This window comes from Martes martes (assembly GCF_963455335.1).
Source record: "Martes martes genome assembly, chromosome: 4".
NCBI classification, from domain to species: domain Eukaryota; kingdom Metazoa; phylum Chordata; class Mammalia; order Carnivora; family Mustelidae; genus Martes; species Martes martes.
In genome coordinates this window covers 140944620-140967611 of record NC_137891.1, presented here as the reverse complement: position 1 = coordinate 140967611, position 22992 = coordinate 140944620, and the positions used below count along the sequence as shown (strand labels likewise).

Below are 22992 nucleotides of genomic sequence, written 5' to 3'. Positions count from 1 at the left end.
AAGCGAGAAGGAGGGGGCGCAGTGCATACTGGGTCTTGTAGTTCCGGCGCAAAGGAGAGGGCATGGTGTTGCGTAGCACTCTGGGAGTTGAAGTCCACTTGTCCAGTGGGAACTCAAAGAAGGCATAATGTGAATTGTCCGTCAGAGACACCAGTTACAGATTGATGCTTTTCCTTGCCTCTGCGATTGCCGTATTGGTGACCTAAGGGCTGGGGTGGCGAACAGTGGGGAAAAAGAATGAAGTGGAGCATGGGTCTGTGGGCTGCAGATATTGCTACAACAAATCAAAAAGCTTTCGTGCCCCGGAAGTGGCTGACCTACTCGGTTCGAAGGGGAGGACTTTCCTCTTACTACGGTGGCCGGGGAGCTCGGGTGCCTGTGGCAGCGGCGCTGAGGTCGGAGCATTTACGTGTGTACTGGCTGCTTTTGGGGCGGCTTCTGCTAGAGCTGGAACATTTCCCGGGTTGGTGGCTCCTGCACATTTTTTACACTTTTCCAGTTCTGTTTCGGTGAGAGGCGCTTTGAGCCTAGCGGAGTCAGGAGAAGGTTGGGACTTAGTGTTTCTGGTCCCCAAATGACCGGATTTTGGGGGGACCCTGCCCTCTCTGAAGATCCTGTGGCCAACCGTTTAGGCTCTCTCTTGAGAATTTTGGCACCTCCCTCATCTACTCTCTAGGGTAGTTTGTCTTCTGACCTCCCGTTCTTCCTGGGCTCCAAAGGCTAACAAACCGTAAGCCTTCCTGTGGGCAGCTGTTCCCCTCTCCTTGTGGCTTATTCTTGGTGTTCGAGATAGGACCTCTTGTCCCCTAAGCTTTCGCAGCCGTTTAACTTTTATCCATTAAAAAAAAAAAAAAAAAAGAAAGAAAGAAAGAAAAGAAAAGAAAAGAAAAAATCAAAACAAAAAACTAGATTCTCAAGATCTCAATCTTCTCATTCCTAAAACCTTTTCCTCCTTTTTGGCCTTTGTTACTGCTGCGGACCTTAACACAGTCGCCTGAGTATCTTAATGTCTTTCCGTCCAGACACTAACGTTCACTCACTTTACTGGGTTCCCACTCATCCTCAACGCTTCCACCTCCATCCACATCTAAGGACTTTATAGGTTGAAGTTCGAATACATTCTTAGGATGACTGGTGAATCTGAGAGACGTCAATGGTCAACTCGGCATGCTTCTGCTTATAGAGTTTATATTTCTTAAGATTTCTTTGGCTTGCATTTTTGTTTTGTGTTGATTATTTTCCCACAAGGGGTTGGGTGCTAGCTTATAGTTAGAGGAGAATATCTTGTCCTACAGTTCTTTGTATCTGAGTTACTTAGGTGGGATATTCCCCACTCTATTCGTAGTCAGAACATGTGTCCCCTGTGGAATTTGCAATGATTTTGTGTCAGTTAAGAGCAGATAGACAGAAGGGAATGTTCTTTCCTTATTGCTTGCTTGTGATTTGTAATTAGATTATGAGTCATTGAAAGTACCCAGAGGGACTGGAAAAGCTTTGAAAGGAAAGTCTATGTATGTTCCAATTTACAAATTAATAAAGCTTCTTTCCTGAACAAGGAAGAGTTTCTAATTGGTACAATAATCTCATGCTATATTGACTTATCAGTTCATTTTCTGTAAAATTTTGGGGACGATTTAAAGTTAAAAAGTAGCCAATATAAGGAATTATATAATGTAGTAAAAAAAAGTTTGAAAACCATTTAACAAATGCTCTTTTTCTGTAAAATGGAATGCAAATATGTTGAAAATTTTATTTGTTGTAATTGTGTATTTTTTTTAAAGATTTTATTTATTTATTTGAAAGGAAGAGAAAGAGAGAGATAGCAAGAGAGAGCACAAGCAGAGGGGAGAAGGGAAAAGCAGGCATTGTGATCGATGCCAGGACCCATGGGATCATGACCTGAGCCGAAGGGAGACACTTAATTGACTGAGCCACCCAGGCGCCCCTATGGTGTATTGTTATATATTTTGATAAATCTGGTAAAACTACATTGCATACTATTCACTAATATTTTGTAGACAGAAATTTTTTTACTTCCTGGCTTTATGGGGACTGCATGACTCAAATAAGTTTGCAGCTTTTCTTTTATTCTGATTATTGCTCTATGGAAATCCTAATAGTAAAACTTGATTCTTCCATAAGCATCAAATATAATCTATACATGTCAATAAAATATAAATTTTTAAAAAAGATTTTATTAATTTTTTGACAGAGAGAGAGAGAGAGATCACAAGTAGGCAGAGAGGCAGGCAGAGAGAGAGGAAGGGAAGCAGGCTTTCCACTGAGCAGGGAGCCTGATGCGGGGCTCAATCCCAGGACCCTGAGACCATGACCTGAGTCAAAGGCAGAGGGGTTAACCCACTGAGCCACACAGGTGCCCCAGTAAAATATAAATATTAATACCTGTACCCTGTCAAATTGGACTTATTCCTAATTAGTCAGAAATGGTTTCAGTCATGCTTATGATTTGGAGCTAAATATATATTTCAGATTTAATTCACTCATAGAATTCTTGACTAGATAAATGATAAGAGGCTAGATATTACACAAACTTTTTTTATTTTTTCCAAGATTTTATTCATTTCCTAAGCATTTATTGAATATGTCTTGCTACTTAACTATTGTAAGAAAAATCATCAAAACATTTATTGAGAGCATCCTCTTGTCCTCAGCTCTGTACTAGATGCTGTGAAAGCATTATTGTGTTTAATCAATATAACAACTCAGTGAGATGGTGAGCATTATTTACATTTAGCAGATCAAGAAACTGAAGCTCAAACAGTTTTTTTTTTTAAATTTATTTATTTATTTATTTGACAGACAGGTCACAAGTAGGCAGAGAGGCAGGCAGAGACAGAGAGAGAGAGAGAGAGAGAGGGAAGCAGGCAGAGAGAGAGAGAGAGAAAGAGGGAAGCAGGCTCCCTGCTGAGCAGAGAGCCCGATGCGGGGCTCGATGCGGGGCTTGATCCCAGGACCCCGGGATCATGACCTGAGCCGAAGGCAGAGGCTTTAACCCACTGAGCCACCCAGGTGCCCCTGAAGCTCAAACAGTTTTAAGTCATCCAGTTCATTTTGACTCTTGCCGCTATACCACAGCTGCAAAGATGTGTTCTCTACCCTGGAATCTATAGGGAACATTAATTCAATAAGTATTTTTTGAAGTAGCTGTTATTTGGTACATGATATATGTTATCTGTTGCTGGAGATATAACAGTGAACAAAAAAGACAAAAGTCCCTGCTCTTGGGAAGCTTACAGTATAGAAGAATGTATGGGATGTAAACCTTGCCTTCAAGAAGCAGCAAGTACAACTAATATGCTGTATTAGATTTTATGTGTTTTAGAATGTTAAAGTTGAAAAGAGAAATTAATAGGAAAGATTTAATGAAGAAGATGAGATTTAATCTAGAACTAAAGTAGTGACTAGTTTTGGTAGGTGGAAACTGGGAGGAAAGTGATTCTAGCCTGAGGCATAAAAAGAAGAAAATTCTGAATTTTGGGGATGAGAAAAGAAAGGGAGGGACAGGTAACTGGACTGCTTGTATCTTCAATTCCTTGTACACACAAGTGCTCAGTGTTGGTTGAATTTGAAACAAATATTTAAATGAATGAAGCTATGACAAGAGTTCAGATATGAAGCAATGAGGAATTAGATCTAGTATTATAGTGGGACTGGGAGAAAGGAATGGATTTGATAGCTGTTGGTGAAAGAACCACTAGGTTCTGTTAATTATTTAATGTTGGGAGTAGAACGGTGGCCAAAGGAGAAAGGGAGGTTAGATTACCAGGTTTGAACTGAGTGGACCAGGTGTGTTGTTGATTTACTTATTTCATCAAATAATGAAATTTAAAAAAAAATTCCAAGATGCATCTTTGTTTTATGAACCACTATGAAAGAAAAAAATATTGCCAATTTAACTAAGATCATCAACTATAAGATGTATTTATTTTCAGAGTTAAAATGTAAATGTATGATCTAGAAATGATGAAATAAAGTACTCCTTATGGTTGGTGGACCTTATAACCAATTTTTTTTCTGTTTATAAATAAACTTGCAGTCTTTGACATGAATTCAATCATTGAGCATTTACTTATTAACTGGGCACTCTCCTAGGTCACAATGATGAAATGGTGAGTAAATACAGTTTCTACCCTCATAGAACATGTTGTATAACTGGAGAGGCAGACATAAATCAAATGTACAAAGAAATTTAAAGTTCCAGTTATTTTAAGTGCTATAAGAAAGGACTTGATGTTCTACAGAGGAAAAACTATTTATAAGAGGGATAGCAGGGTAGATAGGGAGAGGCCAGATGAAAGATGGTATCTTGGGCAAGATGGTGATGAAGATAAAGTGGGTGGATTAGAGATATTTAGGAGGTGGAAGTGGGTGATAGACCGGAAGTGAGGAATGAGGGAGAGGAAGGTGGTGCCACTGCTAGCTTTTTGGCTTTATAACTGGATGGATAGTAGTACAGTGCACTGAGAAAACACTGTAAGATGACCAGGTTTGGGGGAGATGGCTTGTCTGTTAATTTTTTTTTATGGTGGCGTCAATTTTCAAGGTTGATTTCTTATTTTTTTTCTTTTATGTCATTGTTTGAATTAAGTATACTTGAGGAATGTTGTACCTGAAATACATTTTTTTCAGTTTTTAAAAAAAATATTTTATTTATATTCATTTGAGAGAGAGAGAGAGCGCACAGAGAGGCAGAGGGAGGGAAAGAAGCAGACTCCCTGCTGAGCTGGGAGCCTGACATAGGTCTCCATCCTAGGATCTGGAGATCATGACCTGAGCCAAAGGCAAACACTCAACCATCCGAGCCACCCAGGCTCCCTCCCCTGCCTTTTTTCCCCTTGAGTGAGCAGGGATAAAGTTCTAGATGAAAGCATTTGAAAATATGTTGGTATTTGTTTTGAATTTATATGTAACATATTCAGTCATACATATGAATAGGTATATGATCTTTATTTTCACATGGGATTATGGGCAATAAATTGGGCATCTGGTTAAATTCTAACTTCATTCAATTAGTGTTTATGTAAATTTAAATGTGTATTAGGGAAGAAAGAAATGCTCTTGATTTTTCCTTGAAATGTCTCCTTTGTGTAAATTTTGATAGATATTGAATTAATGCAATCAGTTTATTTTTTAAATTTTATGTTTCATAGTAAAGCAGAAGAATGTGTAGAGCAGAGAGCATGGCCTCTGGAGTCAGACTGCCTAGATTCAAGGTGTGTTTTGCTATTTACTAGCAGTATGACTTTGTAGAAGTTATTTAGTCTTTCCAAGCCTTTTTTCCCCTTAATCTATAAAATGAAGATAATAATAGTATCTACATTATAGAGTTGCTGTAAGGATTAAATGAGATGATACATGTGCATAGGTTAACAAAATTCCTGGTACAGAGTTTGTGTTTATTATTGTTATAGATATGTGGCCTGAAATTGTCTGTATGTCTGTGATGACGTTTTAATTATAGAAATCCTTATAAACTAAAAGATCTCAATTGGAGAAAAAATTTGCTTGGTTAGTCATATTTGAATTTGGAGTAAATATTATGTAAGATAGTTTTGCTGATTCATAATTGTCATGAGTTAACACATGTCCTCTTTTAAGCATTTTCATCAGAGATTATGTTTAGTCTACAGCTGTAATAGGAAACTAATGGTGGGTTGGTTTGTAATTACGTATTATTTCTTAGTATTATTACTTTTATTTTTAGCCAACCTTTTCTGAACTTCACACTTGCTTTTAGTGCTTATGGATAGGATAAAAAAGTAGTTAGACTTAATAAAATCTGATCAGCTTCTTGAAAGTCAATTTAATTTACACACTAGTTTTTTCTTTTGAAAGTTTCAAACCTAGGGCCCCTCATTGGCTCAGTCAGTTAAACATCTGCCTTCAGCTTAGGTCATGAACCCAGTGTCCTGGGATTGAGTCCTGCCCTGGGCTCCCTGCTCAGTGGGGAGCCTCCGTCCCCTGTCCCTCCCCCTCAACTTGTGTGCACATTATTTCTCTCTCTCAAAAAAAAATCTTAAACAAAGTTTCAAGCCTATTAAAAAACTGAAAACAGTATAACAAATACCTGTATATCTTTTACTTAGATTCAGTAGTTGTTAACATTATATCTCACTTGCTTTAGCTCTCTCTAAATACACACACATGGCATGCTTTCTTTTTCTTGCTGAACCACTGGGCACTAAGGTGGAGTCATCCTGACACTTCACTCCTAAGTTCTTCATCATATATCTTATGAACCAGGACATTCACCTACTTGGCTATAATGCTATGTGCACACCAGAGTAATTTAATAGTAATAGACAATACTATCTGATGTATATATATACATATACATATATATATATATATATATATATATACACACACACTATCTGATATATATACTATCTGATGATATATTAAAAAATATGAATTTGCCCAGATGTTTATCAGTAATGTCCCTTATAGCTTTAAAAAATACTTTAAAAATACTTAGAATTTGGGCACCTGTGTGTCTCAGTCAGTTAAGCATCTGACTCTTGGTTTCTGCTCAGGTCATGATCTCGGGGTCCTGGGAGTGAGCCCCACATTGGGCTCTGTGTTCAGTGTAGGGTCTGCTTGTCCCTCTCCTTCTGCTCCCCCCTACCCCCTGCTTGCACTGTCTCTCAAATAAATCTTTTAAAAAAATACTTCCAATCAGAGATTATGAATTTTCTTAGTTGTGTCTGTTTTCATTTATCTAGAGCAATTCCCATCTTTTCTTTTTCCTCCTTCCTTTTTTGTTTTTTTGGTCTTTCAAGACTGACAATTTTGAAGAGTCCAGGCCATTTTGTTTTGTATAATGCCTCACAAAATGAATTTGTCTGATTGTTTCTCCACAATTTCAGGTTAAATATTTTTTTTCATGACTGTTAAGTAGGAGATATTAAAACTTTCTATTTTACCACTTCGGGAAGAATATAATGGCAGTTTGTCCCATTATTGGTAATGTTAAGATCAGTCACTTAGGTTAGCCATATTTCTACATCCTAATGTTATCTTTTCCCTTTTGAACTTAATAGTTAATCTGTGGGGATAATACTTTCAACAGTTTTTTTTTTCCCTATCCTTGGTTTTAGTAGCCATGGATCATTCTTACCTCAATCAGTCATTCATTGCATTGGTGGTTGCCAGATAGTGATTTTCCAGTTCTCTCAATCCTGCATGTTTGCTGGCTATCTTCTCTGAAGAAGAGCTATTCCTCCTCTTTTCTTTTATTTTAGTGTTACTATGTACCCAAGGATTCTTTAAAAAAAAAAATTATCGGCTGTAAATCTATTGCCATTCTTCTTTTTAAAAAAGATTTATTTATTTACTTATTTATCACAGATAGAAAGCACAAGTAGAGGGAGTAGCAGGCAGAGGGAGAGGAAGAAGCAGGCTCCCTGTGGAGCAAGGAAATGATGCAGGGCTCAATCCCCCTGGGATCATGACCCGAGCTGAAGGCCGATGCTTAACCAACTGAGCCACACAGGCGCTCCTTCTTCTTCTTCTTCTTTTTTTTTTTGAAGTAGGCTCCACACCCTGTATGGGACTTGAACTCATGACCCTGAGATCAAGAGTTTCATGCTCCACTGACTGAGCCAGCCAGATGCCTCACCATTATTCTTTTGATAATTAAATTATCTTAAATTTGATTAGTCAAGTTCAAGCCAGTTTCTTTGGCCTTCGCCAAAGGAACTGGCATTCACATTGGTATCTGGGCACATTCTTATTTTTTTGTACAATAAGAAGTTCCAGGCTCATCTTGTAAATTCCCTGCTTGAGACCTGGATTAATCATTTTACCATGGAGTCCTTGTTCAGTTTAGTGGGAAATGGTACTCAGAAACAAGATTTGGGCATTGAATGTACTCATTGCTACTGGAGTACATTGCTTTTAGGATACATACATGCACACACACACATACTTATAAGATACCTTAATTCATACTCAGAACCACAGAATTCATCTTCACCTTCTGGCAGTTCATATTTTATCTCCCTTTTCCTACAGGGAATTCTGATTCAAAACCATATCAGTATATTTACTCATCTAATCGCTCCTGTCAAACACTTAAGATAGTTTTGGTATTACTATACTGGTACTCTCTCCAACAACAGATTTACCAATTAAAGATTTCTTTGCCATTTTGTGTCCTTAGACTATATCCCACTGAAGACCTAGAGTCAAATTATGTGTTCAAGGTTATTTATATTATACTTTCTGTGTGATTTTGTTATCAGCTTAAAATATAAAGTTCCTACTAAACTACATTTTAATAGACTCTGTAAAATAAGTTATCCGGTAAAATGACTAAAGTACCCATAATAATTTAAACCTTTATCATAATATGTATATTGCTATAGGGAACTCTATAACAGTTATATCAGGTAGAAAATAACGCATTTTTTTAATCTTTGTAAAGCTTTAAACCCTGAGCTTTATTTTCAAATTGATATACTATTGTTTAAAATTAAAAATGGGAAAATGAGATCAAACAATTCCATTTGTAAGCCGAAACAATTGTGTTTGTGAACATTTTAAACAATGCTCTTTTGACCAATGATACAATTCAAGCATTAATCTTTAACAATAGACATAATTGTTGAGGGTACTTTAACTCCTTCCTAAGAAATATGCCTAGTGTTAGCCTTATTTACACCCAGAATAGTAAGATTTATATTGTTTGTGTGTCCTTGGTCTTTGTATTTGAAGAATCCCAGTTGTGACTGTGTGTGATATTTTTCTTGTGTGAATATTCTCATTGGAAAGGGGAAAAATATTTCCCAGTAATTTTAACATTTTATATTTCTACTGTGGGACATAACCATATTACAACTGAAGTTCTGGTTAATTATAAACATCTTGCATTTTAGAATGTAAATTAGGGGACAGGAACTGGGTCTCATGGCTCATTTATCTCCCATAGTGCCTTACAAAAGTAGCCACTCAAGTACTTGATGAATGAATAAATGTGATATTTTGTGTTTAAATGAAGTATAATTACTAGTCTCAATAATATGGATGTACCTTTTTGTAGCAGAAGTAACTAATGGAATGGGACTTGAAAAAGATCCTGTCCGTATTTACTTGTTAAACAAACCTCAAAATCACTATGTCATACTGAATTGATGTTGCTAGTTCTACCGTCTCAGCTTGCTGTTTATATCTCATTTTTTATATCTCATTTCTTATCCCTTTATCAGTACTCTGATTGAGGCCTCATTTCCACTCATTTGGCAGTCTTCCGACTAATTGAAGGAATTGAGAATATTTAACGTGGAAAAGAGATGGTGCAGCGGGAGTGGGGAAGCTATTGGAGGTCTTTATTTTTTTACTTTTTTTTAAAGATTTCATTCATTCATTTGAGAGAGAGAGCGCACTCAAGAGAGAGAGCACGAGTGGGAGGGAAGGGGCAGAGGGAGAGGGAGAAGCAGACACTCCCCGCTGAGCTGGGAGACCAATGCAGGACTCTGTCTCAGGACCCTGGGATCATGACCCCAGCTGAAGGTAGATGCTTAACCAACTGAGCCAGTCTGGCGCCCCTGGAGGTCTTTAAATACCTGATGGGTTATCAAATGCAAGGCAGATTAGTTTCAGAAGGCCCAACCAGGAACAGTTGGTGGAAATTTTAAGGACACAGATTTTTGGTTCCATGTCTTTTAAGCAACTGAAGTTGTTTAAAATTAGGTGGAATAATGTAGTGATGTGGATACTCTAGAACAGTGATGTTAGTGAAGAAAAATAGTTTAAAATCATATCAGGCTTTTAAACTTAAACAGCTGTATTTTTAGCTCAGTACAGAGCTCATTAAGTACTGACCTTCCTGTTTTGGAGGCGTTCACTCAGAGGCTTGGTCAGTGCACTTGGCTAGGACATTGTAAAGGAGATCTTGCTACTATATGGGTGGTTGAACACAATTAATAATTAGTGAGTGAATTTGAACCAGATAGCAGATTAGATTCCTGGGGATGGGAATGATATATTTTTTAATCTTTTAAATTTACACATTTTCTTTCACTGCTTTCTTTCACTGTTCATAGGGGAGATTAGGGATAGATTGGAGTGTATTACATGGGAAAATGGTTAAAACCTGTTATTAATACTACTACTTACTGGCTAACTAGATACTTTGTAAATTCCCTTTTAATCCTGAGATTCTGACATCCTTCAGTTCTTGTAGAGGTTAGGTTAATTTTGTTAATGATTAAATAATTTGACCCTGTATGTTTCTTCTTATGCAGACTGCATGTTTTACCACTTGCAAAATTGCTTTGGAAGCTTCAAACATTCATAGTTACGTTGGACCAGTCAGAGGTTACCTGACATAATTAAAATTTATTTCTCAAGCTAGAGTAAATATTATATGCTTCTTAGAGATAAGATCAGGGAGATCAAGGAATGCTTAAAACAACCCAGATATCATTAATACTTCTCACTATAATTTTAAGTAAGTGATTAAAGTCACTTAAACTCTTTATATCCCATTTAGATGGTTATGATGACAACTTTATAGTCTGTGAATGTGTAGTACTCCATGCTGCACAAATGGAGGTTTTTTTTGTTTGTTTTAAGATTTTATGTATTTTGACAGAGAGAGAGCATAAGCAGGAGGAGTGGGAGAGGGAGAAGCAGGCTCCCCGCTGAGCAGGGAGCTCCATGAGGGGCTCGATCCCAGACTCTGGTATCATGACCTGAGCTGAAGGCAGATGCTTAACTGACTGACCCACCCAAGCACCCCTCTAATGGAGGTTTTGATTGTAGGACCTTGATACAAGTCACATGTGAAGGTAAATGAGTGCTCAGTACTTAGTTTCTTTTTTTATTTAAGAGAATAAAGCTTGAGTAGTACATACTGAGTTATCATTGTAAAGAAGCTGTGTATTGATTTGGTGTTTTTAACTGGAGGGTGTATTCCTGAGGAGTTTTAAGAATGTTTAGAAGCTGTATTCTTGAGGCAAAACTATCTCATTAGTCCCTTACTAATCTTTTTGCTATAAGCTCTTTTATCCCTCTTTTAAAAGTCAGTTTCTGAATATGTGAGTTCTGCCCTTATTATGTTGCTGTTCCTTTGCTCAGCTTTTTAACTCTTACTGCCATCTACTTTGCCTAACCCATAGCTCTGAAAGAGGACAATTCAAATAAATATTACCAGCATTCTCCCTTTCTTCATATTTGTGACTTTTTAAAAGAGATAAACATGCTGGATTTACAAACAACATTTTTAGACAACACGTTCAGTGTATGAAGATGGAAGACTGGCAAATGTAGGAAAAGAAGGAAAAAGAAATGGATACAGTAATTGATGTTTCTGCAGACAAAGAACTGAGATGGAGAGAAATAAGAGAGCAGAGATGACAGACCAACATACTGAGAGACATTCAAGGTCAGACAAGGGATTAATATTTGTTACTAAAAATGCAAGCAGGTAGAAAAGGTTACAGTAGATGAAAACTTAGAATGGACCTCACAGTTCATTTTATTTGATGGTATAGCTAAAAGCACATAAAAATTTTTAAATCAATATCTATATTTCATCTTGCTGCAGAATACCATTTGGGGAAGATGCCCAAGCATACGCAAATCCTGTAAAGTCTGTAGTGTTTTTGTCGGTTGTACTATGTGACTGAGATATATTCTGTAGAGTCAGTCCCTAAAGTTCTGTCAGGAGCTTTTTCTTGGCTTTAAATTCTCAGTGGATAAAATATTCTTCTACCTATTGCCATAAGGGAGAGGCTGATTACCTTCATCTGCCCTTCAAGGACATTGATTTGAGTACCCTTTACATTTATCAGTTTATAATTTATTGACTGTCTTAATGCATGGTTATGGTTAGAAAAGTGACTCTCTAAAAATGACATCTGGGTCTCAATCAATGATTTTCATATCATATGTAGCTCTGCTTTCCAAAAGAACTCTGCTCAGTGTTCACTCTGCTTTTCACATCATTAAAATAGTAAAATTTAGGAATAAACCTCATGTGGTAGCTTTATGTTTACTAAGATAAAATACAATAGAGATTTCTCCTCTTTATTGCTATTTTTTAATTAAAATGGATTTGTCAGAAGGCAAGCAGTGAACAGAAATAAGGGAATGGTGGATGGTAAGATTTATTGTAGTATCCATTAATAAAGAAAGTCTACTTGAAAAAGTTACTAATTTCTCTAAGGTTTAGAAAATAACCATAAATCCCTTCTTAAAAAAAAAAAAGAAAAAAGAAAAAACCATTACCCACCCTCCTCTTTTTAACCATAAATCCCTTCTTAAAAGTGTTTGGAGGGGCACCTGGGTAGCTCAGTCGGTTAAGTGTTTGCCTTCAGCTCAGGTCATGATCCTGGGGTCCTGGGTCAGAGTCCCGCATCGGATTCCCTGCTCAACGGGGAGCCTGCTTCTCCCTCTGCCTGCCTCTCTATCTCTCTGTCAAATGAATAAATGCACTCTTAAAAAAGTGTTTGGAAGTTGCGAAGAATGTTGTTTTGATGGTTTTCTAGACTAAGGTTCTGACATTACATAAGCTAAACAAGAATTCTGGCATATCAGTTTGATCACTGGAGCAGTGAAACCAGGTATTTCAGGTAACAAAAGAGACAAATATACTAGGTAATGGGTTAATCATCACTTCACTTTATACCTGATAGAATGAATTTTAATTCATTTTTAATTTTTTAAAAATCAAGAAAGCTTTTGGAAAGGGAATTTCTGGGTGAGGATGGTTTAGACTTTTTAATGGTACTACTATTAAAGTGCATTGTGGTTTCATTTGTGTTTTTTGCTAATTTGTAGTTAAACTAAAATACTGTTTGTCTTGCCTTCCCTTGGCTTATTTCACACAAGTATAAAAAACATTTTAATAGACTGAATGGACTCAATTATTAATTTATTCCTTTTCCTCTTTCCAAGCCTTACTACTATTTCAAGGAGAAAAAAAAAAATGAATTAACTAGGGATATCCTCCTAGTCATTTTATTCAGCCAGAGCTACCCTAGGGAATTGCATTGAGGAAGTTACGTTTTCTACATGACTAAATAGCTGAATCTGATGTCTTTAAGAACTGGAAGAATAAAATTGTTTATCTTAAAAAGGAAAAAGCACTGGCTCAGCATTTTATTTTTCTGAGAAGCTGCTTAGGATTTTGTAATAGAATGTGTTCTCTGTAGGTTTCTTAGTCAAGCAGTTTTAGGCACGTTTGTAATTTCCAGTATTGTTTTTAATCTGAGCAATTTATTTTTGAATATTATTTTAATGTAAACATTAAATGTAAACAATTTAAATAAAGAGAAGTACAAAAATAAATAAAAGATGACATTTCATCTCTTAGTTCCACTTTTAGCATGGACTTCTAGACATTGTTTTTGCATATTTGTGTGTGTGTGTGTGCAGCTTGCTCTCTCTATGTAGTATATACACATACAGATATGTAAATTGTATTCATGCTATTCTCTTCCTTTTCCTCACCTTCTATAAAGTTAGTAAACTTTTATTTTTTATTTTTATTTAATTAACTTAGTTATAAAAAGATTTTATTCATTTGAGACAGCAAGTTAGAGAGAGCATGAGCAGGGGGAGAGGCAGGGAGAGAGGGAGCAGCTGACTCCCTTTTGGGCCCAGGACCTAGAGATCATGACCTGAGCCAAAGGCAGATGCTTAACCATCTGAGCCACCCAGGTGCCCCTAAACATTACTTTTTTAGAGAAGTTTTGGATACATAGCAAGATGGAGCAGACAGAGTTCCTATATCTCTCCTGTCCCACAAAATGGAGAACTTTGCCCACTATCAACATCCTGTACCAGAGTGGTACATTTGTTACCACTGAACCTACATTGACACATCATTATCACTCCAGATCTGTGGTTTATATTAGGGTTGACTTTTGGTGTAAATTAATGTATGATGACGTGTATCTACAACTGTAGTACTACAGAGTATAGTTTTATTGCCTAAAAATCCTCGGTGTTCTTCCTGCTCATTCTTTGCCCCTACTGCCCCCATCCCTCAAAAACACTGATCTTTTTGCTATTTCCATAGTTTTGCCTTTTCCACAATATCATTCTGTTGGAATCATACAGTTTGATTAAGATTGGCTTCCTTCATTTTGTAATACACACTTAGTTTTCCTTAATAACCTTTTTATGGCTTGAAAGCTCAATTCTTTTAAGTGCTTGAGTTAGTCTGTGGTCTGGATGTATTATAGTTTATTTATTCATTCACCTACTGAAGGACATCTTAGTTGCTTCCAAGTTTTGGTAGTTATGAATAAAACTGCTATAAACATCTGTGTGCAGGTTTTTGTGTGGATTGTTTTTATTTCATTTGCGTAAATACCAAGGACCACAATTGCTGAATCATATGCTTAAGAGTATGTTTAGTTTTGTAAGCTGCTGAACTGTCTTCCAAAGTAGCTGTAACATCTTGCATTCCTATCAGCAATGAATGAGAGTACTTACTGCTTGACATCCTTGCTGGCATTTGGTATTATCAGTGTTCTGGATTTTGCCCATTTTAATAAGGATGTAGTGCTATCTCATTGTTTTAATTTGATTTCCTTGATAACATGTGTGGAACATATTTTCATATGCTTATTTGCCCATCTTTATATCTTTTTTGGTGAGGTGAATCTGTTAAGGTCTTCAGTCCATTTTAAAAATTAGGTTGTTCATTTTCTTATTGTTGAGTTTTAAATGTTCTTTGTGTATTTTGAATAGCAGTCCTTTAGCAGATATGTCTTTTGCAATATTTTCTCCCAGTCTGTGGCTTGTCCTTCCATTCTCTTGACATTGTCTCTTACAGAGAATTTTTTAATTTTAATGAAGTCCAGCTTACCAGTTGTTTCTTTCAGGAATTGTGCTTTTGGTGCTATATCTAAAAAGTTATACAGGTCATTTAGGTTTTCTTCAGTGTTATCTTCTAGGACTTTTGTAGTTTTGTGTTCTACATTTAGGTCTATGATTTTGAGTTAATTTTTGTGAAGGGTGATGATCTATTCTATCTATCTCCTTTTTTTTTTTTTTTTTGGCATGTGTATATCCAGTTGTTCCAGTACCATTTATTGAAAAGGCTGTTTTTGCTCTGTTGTGTTGCCTTGTTCCTTTGTCAAAGACCAGTTGACTATATTTATGTGTATCTATTATTGGCCTCTCTATTCTGTTCTGTCAATCTATTTGTCTGCTCTTTTGCCAGTATCAATAATGTCTTTGTCTGATTTTGGTATTAGGGTAATGCTGACCTCATGGAATGAGTTAGGAAGTATTTTCTCTGCTTTTATCTTTTGGGAGACATTGTAGAGAATTGGTATAATTTCTTCCTTAAATGTGTCGTAGAATTCAGCAGTGAAACCATCTGAACCCGATGCTTTCTTTTTTGGAAGTTTATTAATTATTGATTTGATTTCTTTAATAGATATAGGTCTATTTAAATTGTCTGTTTCTTCTGTGAGTTTTTGGCACACTGTGTCTTTAGAGGAATTGCTTCATTTCATCTAAGTTACCAAATTTGTTCACATGGAATTATTCATAATACTCCCATATTGTCCTTTTAATGTCCATGGGATCTGTGGTGATGGCTCCTGTTTTATTTCTGATGTTAGTCATTTGTACGTTCTCTTTTTCTTTGCCTGGCTAGAGGCTTATAGATTTCACTGATCTTTTCAAAGAACCAGCTTTGGTTTTGTTGATTCTCTCTACTGATTTCTTTCTTCCTGCCTTAATTTTTGTTACTTTCCCCCTCCCTTTTTTTCTGGCTTACTTTAGATTTAATTTGTTCTTCTTTTTCTAGTTCCCTAAGGTAGAAGCTTAAATTATCAATTTTAGATCTTTCTACTTTTCTAATATATGTTTTCAATGCTATTAATTTCCCTGTAAATTTTAAGAGAATTTTCTGCATCTCACAAATTTTAAATTGTATTCTCATTTTCATTCATTTAAAAACTTTTCTGAATTTCTCTTGAGATTTCTTATTTGGCCCTGTGTTATCTGAAGTATTTTATTTAATTTCCAAGTATTTGGAAAATTTCCAGCTAACTCTCTGTAATTGATTTCTTGTTTAATTCCATTTCAGTGGGAATAATATTATATGATTTGTGTTCATAACATAAATGACAAATTTAAAAAATTTTGTCAAGAGGTGTTTTATGGCCCAGAATCTTGTCCATCTTGGTGAGTATTCCATGTGAATTTGAGAATAATGTGTAATCTGTTTCTGTTGAGTGAAGTAGTCTGTCAATTGTGTCTAGTTGATTGATGGCGCTATTCAGTTCAACACTGTCTTTACTGATTTTCTGCATGCTGGCCCTGTATTTCTTTCTGTTAGAGGGGTATTAAAGTCTCCAGCTTTAATAGAGGAATTATCTATTTCTTCTCACAGTTTTAGCAAGTATGCTGATGCTCCCTGGATATCTTTTTATGGTAATAAATATAGATCTATGTCATAATATGTACATACCATAGTTTTGTCATCAGCAGATACTTGTGTCTATTAGCACACCTGTGTGCTAGGTCTAAGGATACAGTAGTGAACAAGACATATTCTCTGTACTCATGGACTTTATTATTTGAGAAATTATTATGTAAAATACTTGTTTCTTCAGGCTCACCAATTTCATCTCTTACGATGATGAAAAAATATGAAATTCCTTTAATGTGCATTATTTAGATTTAGTAAGTTTGAAAATATTTTCCTATTTTTATTTGTCTTTTTCTTTTAGAGTGCCCAGATTTTTTTTTTTTTTTTCTATTTGGGTGTTTTTTCCCTAATTGATTTATAGAAGCTCTTCGTATATTAGAGACATTCAATTCAGTTTTGGGGGAGTCAAAAGTTACACATGGATTTTCACTAAACAGGGGGTCAGCATCCCAAACCCTGCATGTGTATTATTTAAGGGTCAACTGTGTATGAATTATTAAACTAGCAACAGCTTAACTAGTTTGACATTATGATAATAATTTTATTATTCTCATCTACCCTATGTACAATGGCAATAAAAGTATTCTTATAGCATAGTCAAGGATACGTTACAAAACATTTTCAATGTTTCATATTTGTGGGGTATAGTTATTTGGAGTAAATAGTCAATAAAGCAGGAATTTTGAGGAAAAATAATAAAGGAATAACCTAACAATTTATTCTACTCTAATTTCCTTGAGGTTTGAAAATTTTTCTCATTAATTTCTGAATCTGTCACAGCATCTTACCTTGGCTAGCTATTTATTATTTGTTTAGGAGCCATTGTCTAAGGTACAAACTTTTCCCATAAAAAATATCTTTGTCTTTATGTTCCTCCTACCCACTTTAACAGATCATTTTTACATTCTTTTTAAGGACTGTCCAGGGTATTCCTGGTAACCAGTGCTGCTAGCTTTTTGAACTAAAGTCTTCCCCATGACCTACTTTCTTTCTGACTTAGAAAGAAAATACATGTGTATATATTCTCTTATTTTAAATATTTTGAATTTAGAAGAGTTGTGGTTGGTGGCTTTTTTTTTTTTCGAAGAAGATGTATTTATTTATTTGAGAGAGAGAGAGCAAGCAAGGGGTGGGAAGGGCAAAGGGAGTGAGAGAGAGAGTGTCAAGCAGACTCTCCTCTGAGTGCAGAGCCCAATGTGGGACTCAGTCCTATGACCTTGAGATTATGACCTGAGCTGAAACCAAGAGTCAGATGCTCAACCAATTGAGCCACCCCGGCACCCTGGTTGGTGGCTTTTTAACAATAAAAATTTTAAATTCTAGGGGCACCTGGGTGGCTCAGTGGGTTAAAGCCTCTGTCTTTGGCTCAGGTCATGGTCTCGGGGTTCTGGGATCGAGCCCTACATTGGGCTCTCTGCTCAGCAGGGAGCCTGCTTCCTCCTCTCTTTCTGCCTGCCTCTCTGACTACTTGTAATCTCTATCAAATAAATAAATAAAATCTTAAAAAAAACTTAAATTCTAAAAATTACATCTGTTCTTTGTATAAGATTTGGAAAAGGTGGGCAATAGTGGTGTAAAAATAACCTCACACAATTTTACATCCAGAGAAACTTGTCAATTTTTTATTTCTTTCTAACTCTTTCCCTGCCACTTCTCCAGCTAGAATCATGATGCATAATATTTTAGATTCTCTAGTGTTTCCCCATTATCACAAACTTTTGGAGACTTTATTTATTTATTTATTTATTTATTTTTAATGAATTATTTTTTAAAAAGATTTTATTTATTTGAGAGAGAAAGAGCAAGTGCAAGCAAGGGGAAGGAGCAGAAGGAGAGAAGGAAGCAGACTCCCCTTTGAGCAGAGAGCTTGATGCAGGGCTCAATCCAGGGACTCAGAGATCACGGCCTGAGCCAAAGGGAGATGCTTAACTGACTGAGCCACCTAGGTGCTCTGGTGACATTAAAAAAAAAAAAATTACTTATTTATTTATTTATTTTTATTTTTATTTTTTTAAAGATTTTATTTATTTATTTGACAGAGAGAGAACACAAGTAGGCAGAGAGGCAGGCAGAGAGAGAGGAGGAAGCAGGCTCCCTGCTGAGCAGAGAGCCCGATGCGGGGCTCGATCCCAGGACCCTGGGATCATGACCTGAGCCGAAGGCAGAGGCCTTAACCCACTGAGCCACCCAGGCGCCCCTAAAAAAACATTTATTTATTGGGACATCTGGGTGGCTCAGTCCCACATTGGGCTCCTCACTCGGCAGGGAGCTTGTTTTCCTTCTGCCTGTCACTCCCCCGACTTGTGCTTTCTCTCTCTGACAATTAAATCTTTAAAATAACCCATTTATTTATTAGAGCAAGAGGGAGTGAGAGCGCACAGCTGGGGAAGAAGCAGAGTGAGGAGGGGAGAGAGAGAGGATCTCAAGCAGACTCTCTGCTGACCATAGAGCCCAGTGCAGGGCTTGATCTAATGACTCCAAGATCAAGACCTGAGCTGAAATCAAGAGTCAGACACTTAACCAACTGAGCCACCCAGACACCCCTCTGGAGACATTTTTAATGGATATGTAATCAGTCATGTGGATGCACATTTTATAAACCTTTCTCCTTACTTTTCCAAATTTCGTTAAATTATGCAATTTTCTGGAGGAAGATTTTTCTTTTTCTTTTTAAAAAATATTTAATTTATTTATTTGCCAGAGAGAGAATGGGAGAGCACAAGTGGAGAGAGCTGAAGGCAGACGTAATTGACTGAGCCACTCAGGCACCCCTGGAAGAAATTTTCTTTCCTTTTCTAGGTGTCAGTGAAAAAATTTCCAATTGATAGACTTTTACACCTTGTTAGAGCACTACTAGTGATATACCTTATTAATTTATCTATTCACTGATTCATTTAATAAACATATTTTGAGAACTAATCACATGCCAGGCAGAACTCAAGGACATGCAAAAAGTTGACCACCTAGTGTAAGAGGTAAGAAGTAATGATAATACAGTATGATGAATGCCATGATAGAGGAGGACATAGAAGCCTACGGGAGCTAATAGCAGGACATCTGTTTTACTTTGAGGTATGGAGGTGGGTAGAAATCTTATAAGTCTGACCAGAGGAGGTGAAACTTAAGCTGGGTCTTAGGGACTCATGATAATAAATAGTCAAAATTGAGAGTGAGCAGGGAGGGCTTTTAGGTGGAGGGAACAGCACATGCAAAGACATGGAAGCATGTCCAGTTTAGGAAGCTTTAATATTCATATTAAAAATGGCTTCAGTGAATGGTGCATGTGAGGGAGTGGCAAGAGTGGAAGCTACATAAAAGGGCAGATGTAATTTCTTAAAGGGCCTTGGATATTCTTAAGGCTGAGGTGTAAACATAAAGCGAAGTCATTGAGGAACATGTTTGTAGCTCTGATTCTCATTTTACATCAGCATTTCTCAAATTAATAGCTCTCACTCAGACCTCACCTTTAAGCTCCAGATCTATATATTCAACTGCCTAGTTGGCCTCTCTAGAATATATCAAGAAGGTAAGCTCCATGAGAGCAAGTATTCCACTGCTTTTGTCCTAAGCTGTATCTGCATTGCCCTGAAGAGTGCCGGGCAATAATTTTTTGAATAACTAAATAAATGGATGATTCTTTAATATATCTCTCAGATATATCTCAAACTACATATAAATTAAATTCATGATCTTCCGCCTCTAACCTGACCCTCTTCTGACGTTTCCTATTTCAATGGTTGGCACCTTTTATTTAGTTTCACAAGCCAGGAATATGGGTGTATCTCTGGCAAAGCTGCCTTTCTTGCCTTCCATATTCATTTAACCACCAGAACATTGAATTTTTGATACATTTCCTTATATGTCTAATTCTCTCCCTCTCTATTGCTCCCTTTGAAGCTATTATCATCTCTCTTCTAGTCCTGTACAGGACTAGTAAACTCTAATGTACTCTTGTCCTTTTCAGTCCATTCTTTGTGCTGCTCTGGGAGCCAAACCCACAGAATCCAATTCTAATATTCCTGTTTGAAACCAATTGTTCTTAGGATAAACAAAATTCTTAGCATTGTGTACAAGAGTATGTGTGCTCTGGCCCGTGTCACAACTCAAGCCACAACTCAAGCCCCCTTTTTGGATTTATTGTGCTCTAGTCACATTGACTTTAAAATTTTTCCAACAGACCATGCTTTCTCCTGCCTCAACTCTTCTGTATAATTAGTAGCTTTTAGTACATACTATAAAATGGAATGTCTATTGTTAGAGGATTAAATGTATCTATACTTTTTTTTTTGTATCTATACTTTTGAGTAGCTACTTATAACCCTAAAAGGGCAATGTTCTGTGCAGCATTCTTTTTTTTTTTTTTTCTGTGCAGCATTCTTTTCTTGAAAAGTAAACTGACTGAATTATTGCAAATAAGCACAAGCATTTTAAGGTATAATTTGTTCCTCTTTCAGATTATATTGCATATCTCAACTTTCCCACAAGTCAGTTATAAAACTAATATCTGTGAGCTACACTTACTCTTATTTTAAAGTAAAAAAAAAAATCTGTTGTAGATTTAAACCATTCTATTTTTTTTTAAAGATTTATTTATTTGTGAGAGAGATGGGTTGTGTGAGCTGGGTTGGGGGGAAGGAAGGAAGGGGCAGAAGGAGAGGGAAAGAGAGAATCTTCAGCAGACTCTGCTGAGCTCAAAGCCCCATGTGGGGCTTGATTTCAGGATCTGGAGATCATGGCCTCAGATGAAATCAAGAGTCCCATGCTTATGGCGAGGATGTGGAGAAAGGGGAACCCTCCTACACTGTTGGTGGGAATGCAAGCTGGTGCAGCCACTCTGGAAAACAACATGGAGGTTCCTCAAAAAGTTGAAAATAGAGCTACCCTATGACCCAGCAACGCACTACTGGGTATTTACCCTAAAGATACAAATGTAGTGATCCGAAGGGGCATGTGCACCCGAATGTTTATAGCAGCAATGTCCACAATAGCCAACCTGTGAAAAAACCAAGATGTCCATCAACAGATGAATTAATGAAGAAGATGTGGTATGTACATAAAACGGAATACTATGCAGCCATCAAAACAAATGAAATCTTGCCATTTGCAACGACATGGATGGAACTAGAGGGTATTATGCTGAGCGAAATAAGTCAATCAGAGAAAGACAATTATCATATGATCTGATATGAGGAATTTGAAAGGCAGGGCAGGGGTTGTGGGGGGGGGTAAGAAAGGAATAAATGAAACAAGATGGGATTGGGAGGGAGACAAACCATAAGAGACTCTTAATCTCACAAAACAAACTGAGGGTTGCTGGGGGGTTGGGGAAGTAGGGATAGGGTGGTTGAATTATGGACATTGGGGAGGGTGTGTGGTATGGTGAGTGCTGTGAAGTGTGTAAACCTGGCGATTCACAGACCTGTACCCCTGGGGCTAATAATAAATTTTATGTTAATAAAAATAATTTTTAAAAAAGTCCCATGCCTAACTTACTGAGCTACCCATGTGCCCCTAAGCTGTTCTATTTTTAGCAGTATTTAAAAGATGCTGCAGTATTGGGGTGCTTGGGTGGCTCAGTGGGTTAAAGCCTCTGCCTTCAGCTCAGGTTGTGATCTTGGGATCTTGGGATCGAGCCCCACATCGGGCTCTCTGCTCAGCGGGGAGCCTGCTTCCTCCTCTCTCTCTCTGCCTGCCTCTCTGCCTACTTGTGATCTCTATCTGTCAAATGAATAAAAAAAATATAGGGAGGAAATGCCTTAAAAAACAAAACAAAACTTTACGTTTTATATGAAAGTAGTAACTTAATCAGTTTTAAGTGGATTCCTCCATTCTGAAGATAGTTGTCATTTTTTTAAAATTATTTATTTATTTTTATGAGAAAGAAAAAAAGAGAAAGAGCACAAGCAAGGGGAGTGGCAGAGGGAGAGGGAGAAGCAGACTCTCCGCTGAGCAGGGGGCCTGATATAGGACTTGATCCCAGGACTGCAGAACTACAACCTGAGTGGAAGGCAGATGCTCAACCAACTGAGCCACCCAGGTGCCTGACAGTTGTCATTTCTTGAGAGACTTAAAACCAACTTCCGTCATTACAAATAAAAGAAATCTTGAATAGTCTCACAAGCACCAAAGCAGAGTTGTTTCACTAAACTAACTTATTGTTCTTAATTGTGAGTACATGGAAGAAGTTATTGCTTGGTTTTATATGGTAATTTTTATTGTGTATTTGGTATTTGATGTTTTTTGTAATTAAAGTGTTTATAGATTATATCCTGTTACGTAAAATAAGAAATTGGTTTGCTCATTTGCAGTTCAAATTGTATTCAAATTGTATTAATCATATGTAAAACTTAAGCAGTAATATACCATATAATACATACTCATGACTTATTTTTCTTTAATTTTTTTCTTTTAGCACTAAAGATATAACTTTACAGAAGAATGCAATCAAGTGATGGCTTTTTCTTTAGAATTTGAATATGGAGGCCACAGGAACAGATGAAGTTGACAAGCTAAAAACTAAATTTATATCTGCTTGGAACAACATGAAATATAGTAAGTATTATTCAAAA

The 22992-nt window shown here is 36.7% G+C and overlaps 1 protein-coding gene across 2 annotated transcripts in view; it reads left to right on the top strand.

Annotated features, from left to right (window-relative positions):
* The first annotated feature begins 352 nt into the window (after positions 1-352).
* ATG4C (autophagy related 4C cysteine peptidase) overlaps positions 353-22992 on the top strand; it is an 84221-nt gene continuing 61581 nt past the window's right edge. The window contains exons 1-2 of one of the 2 annotated variants that reach the window (XM_080801271.1): positions 353-463; positions 22836-22975. In XM_080801271.1, the coding sequence (XP_080657397.1) occupies positions 22900-22975 (76 nt within the window). In that variant the 5' untranslated portion in view covers positions 353-463; positions 22836-22899. Of the gene's footprint in view, positions 464-16078; positions 16177-22835; positions 22976-22992 lie in introns of those variants that run through there. The other variant, XM_080801272.1, reaches the window with a different exon arrangement.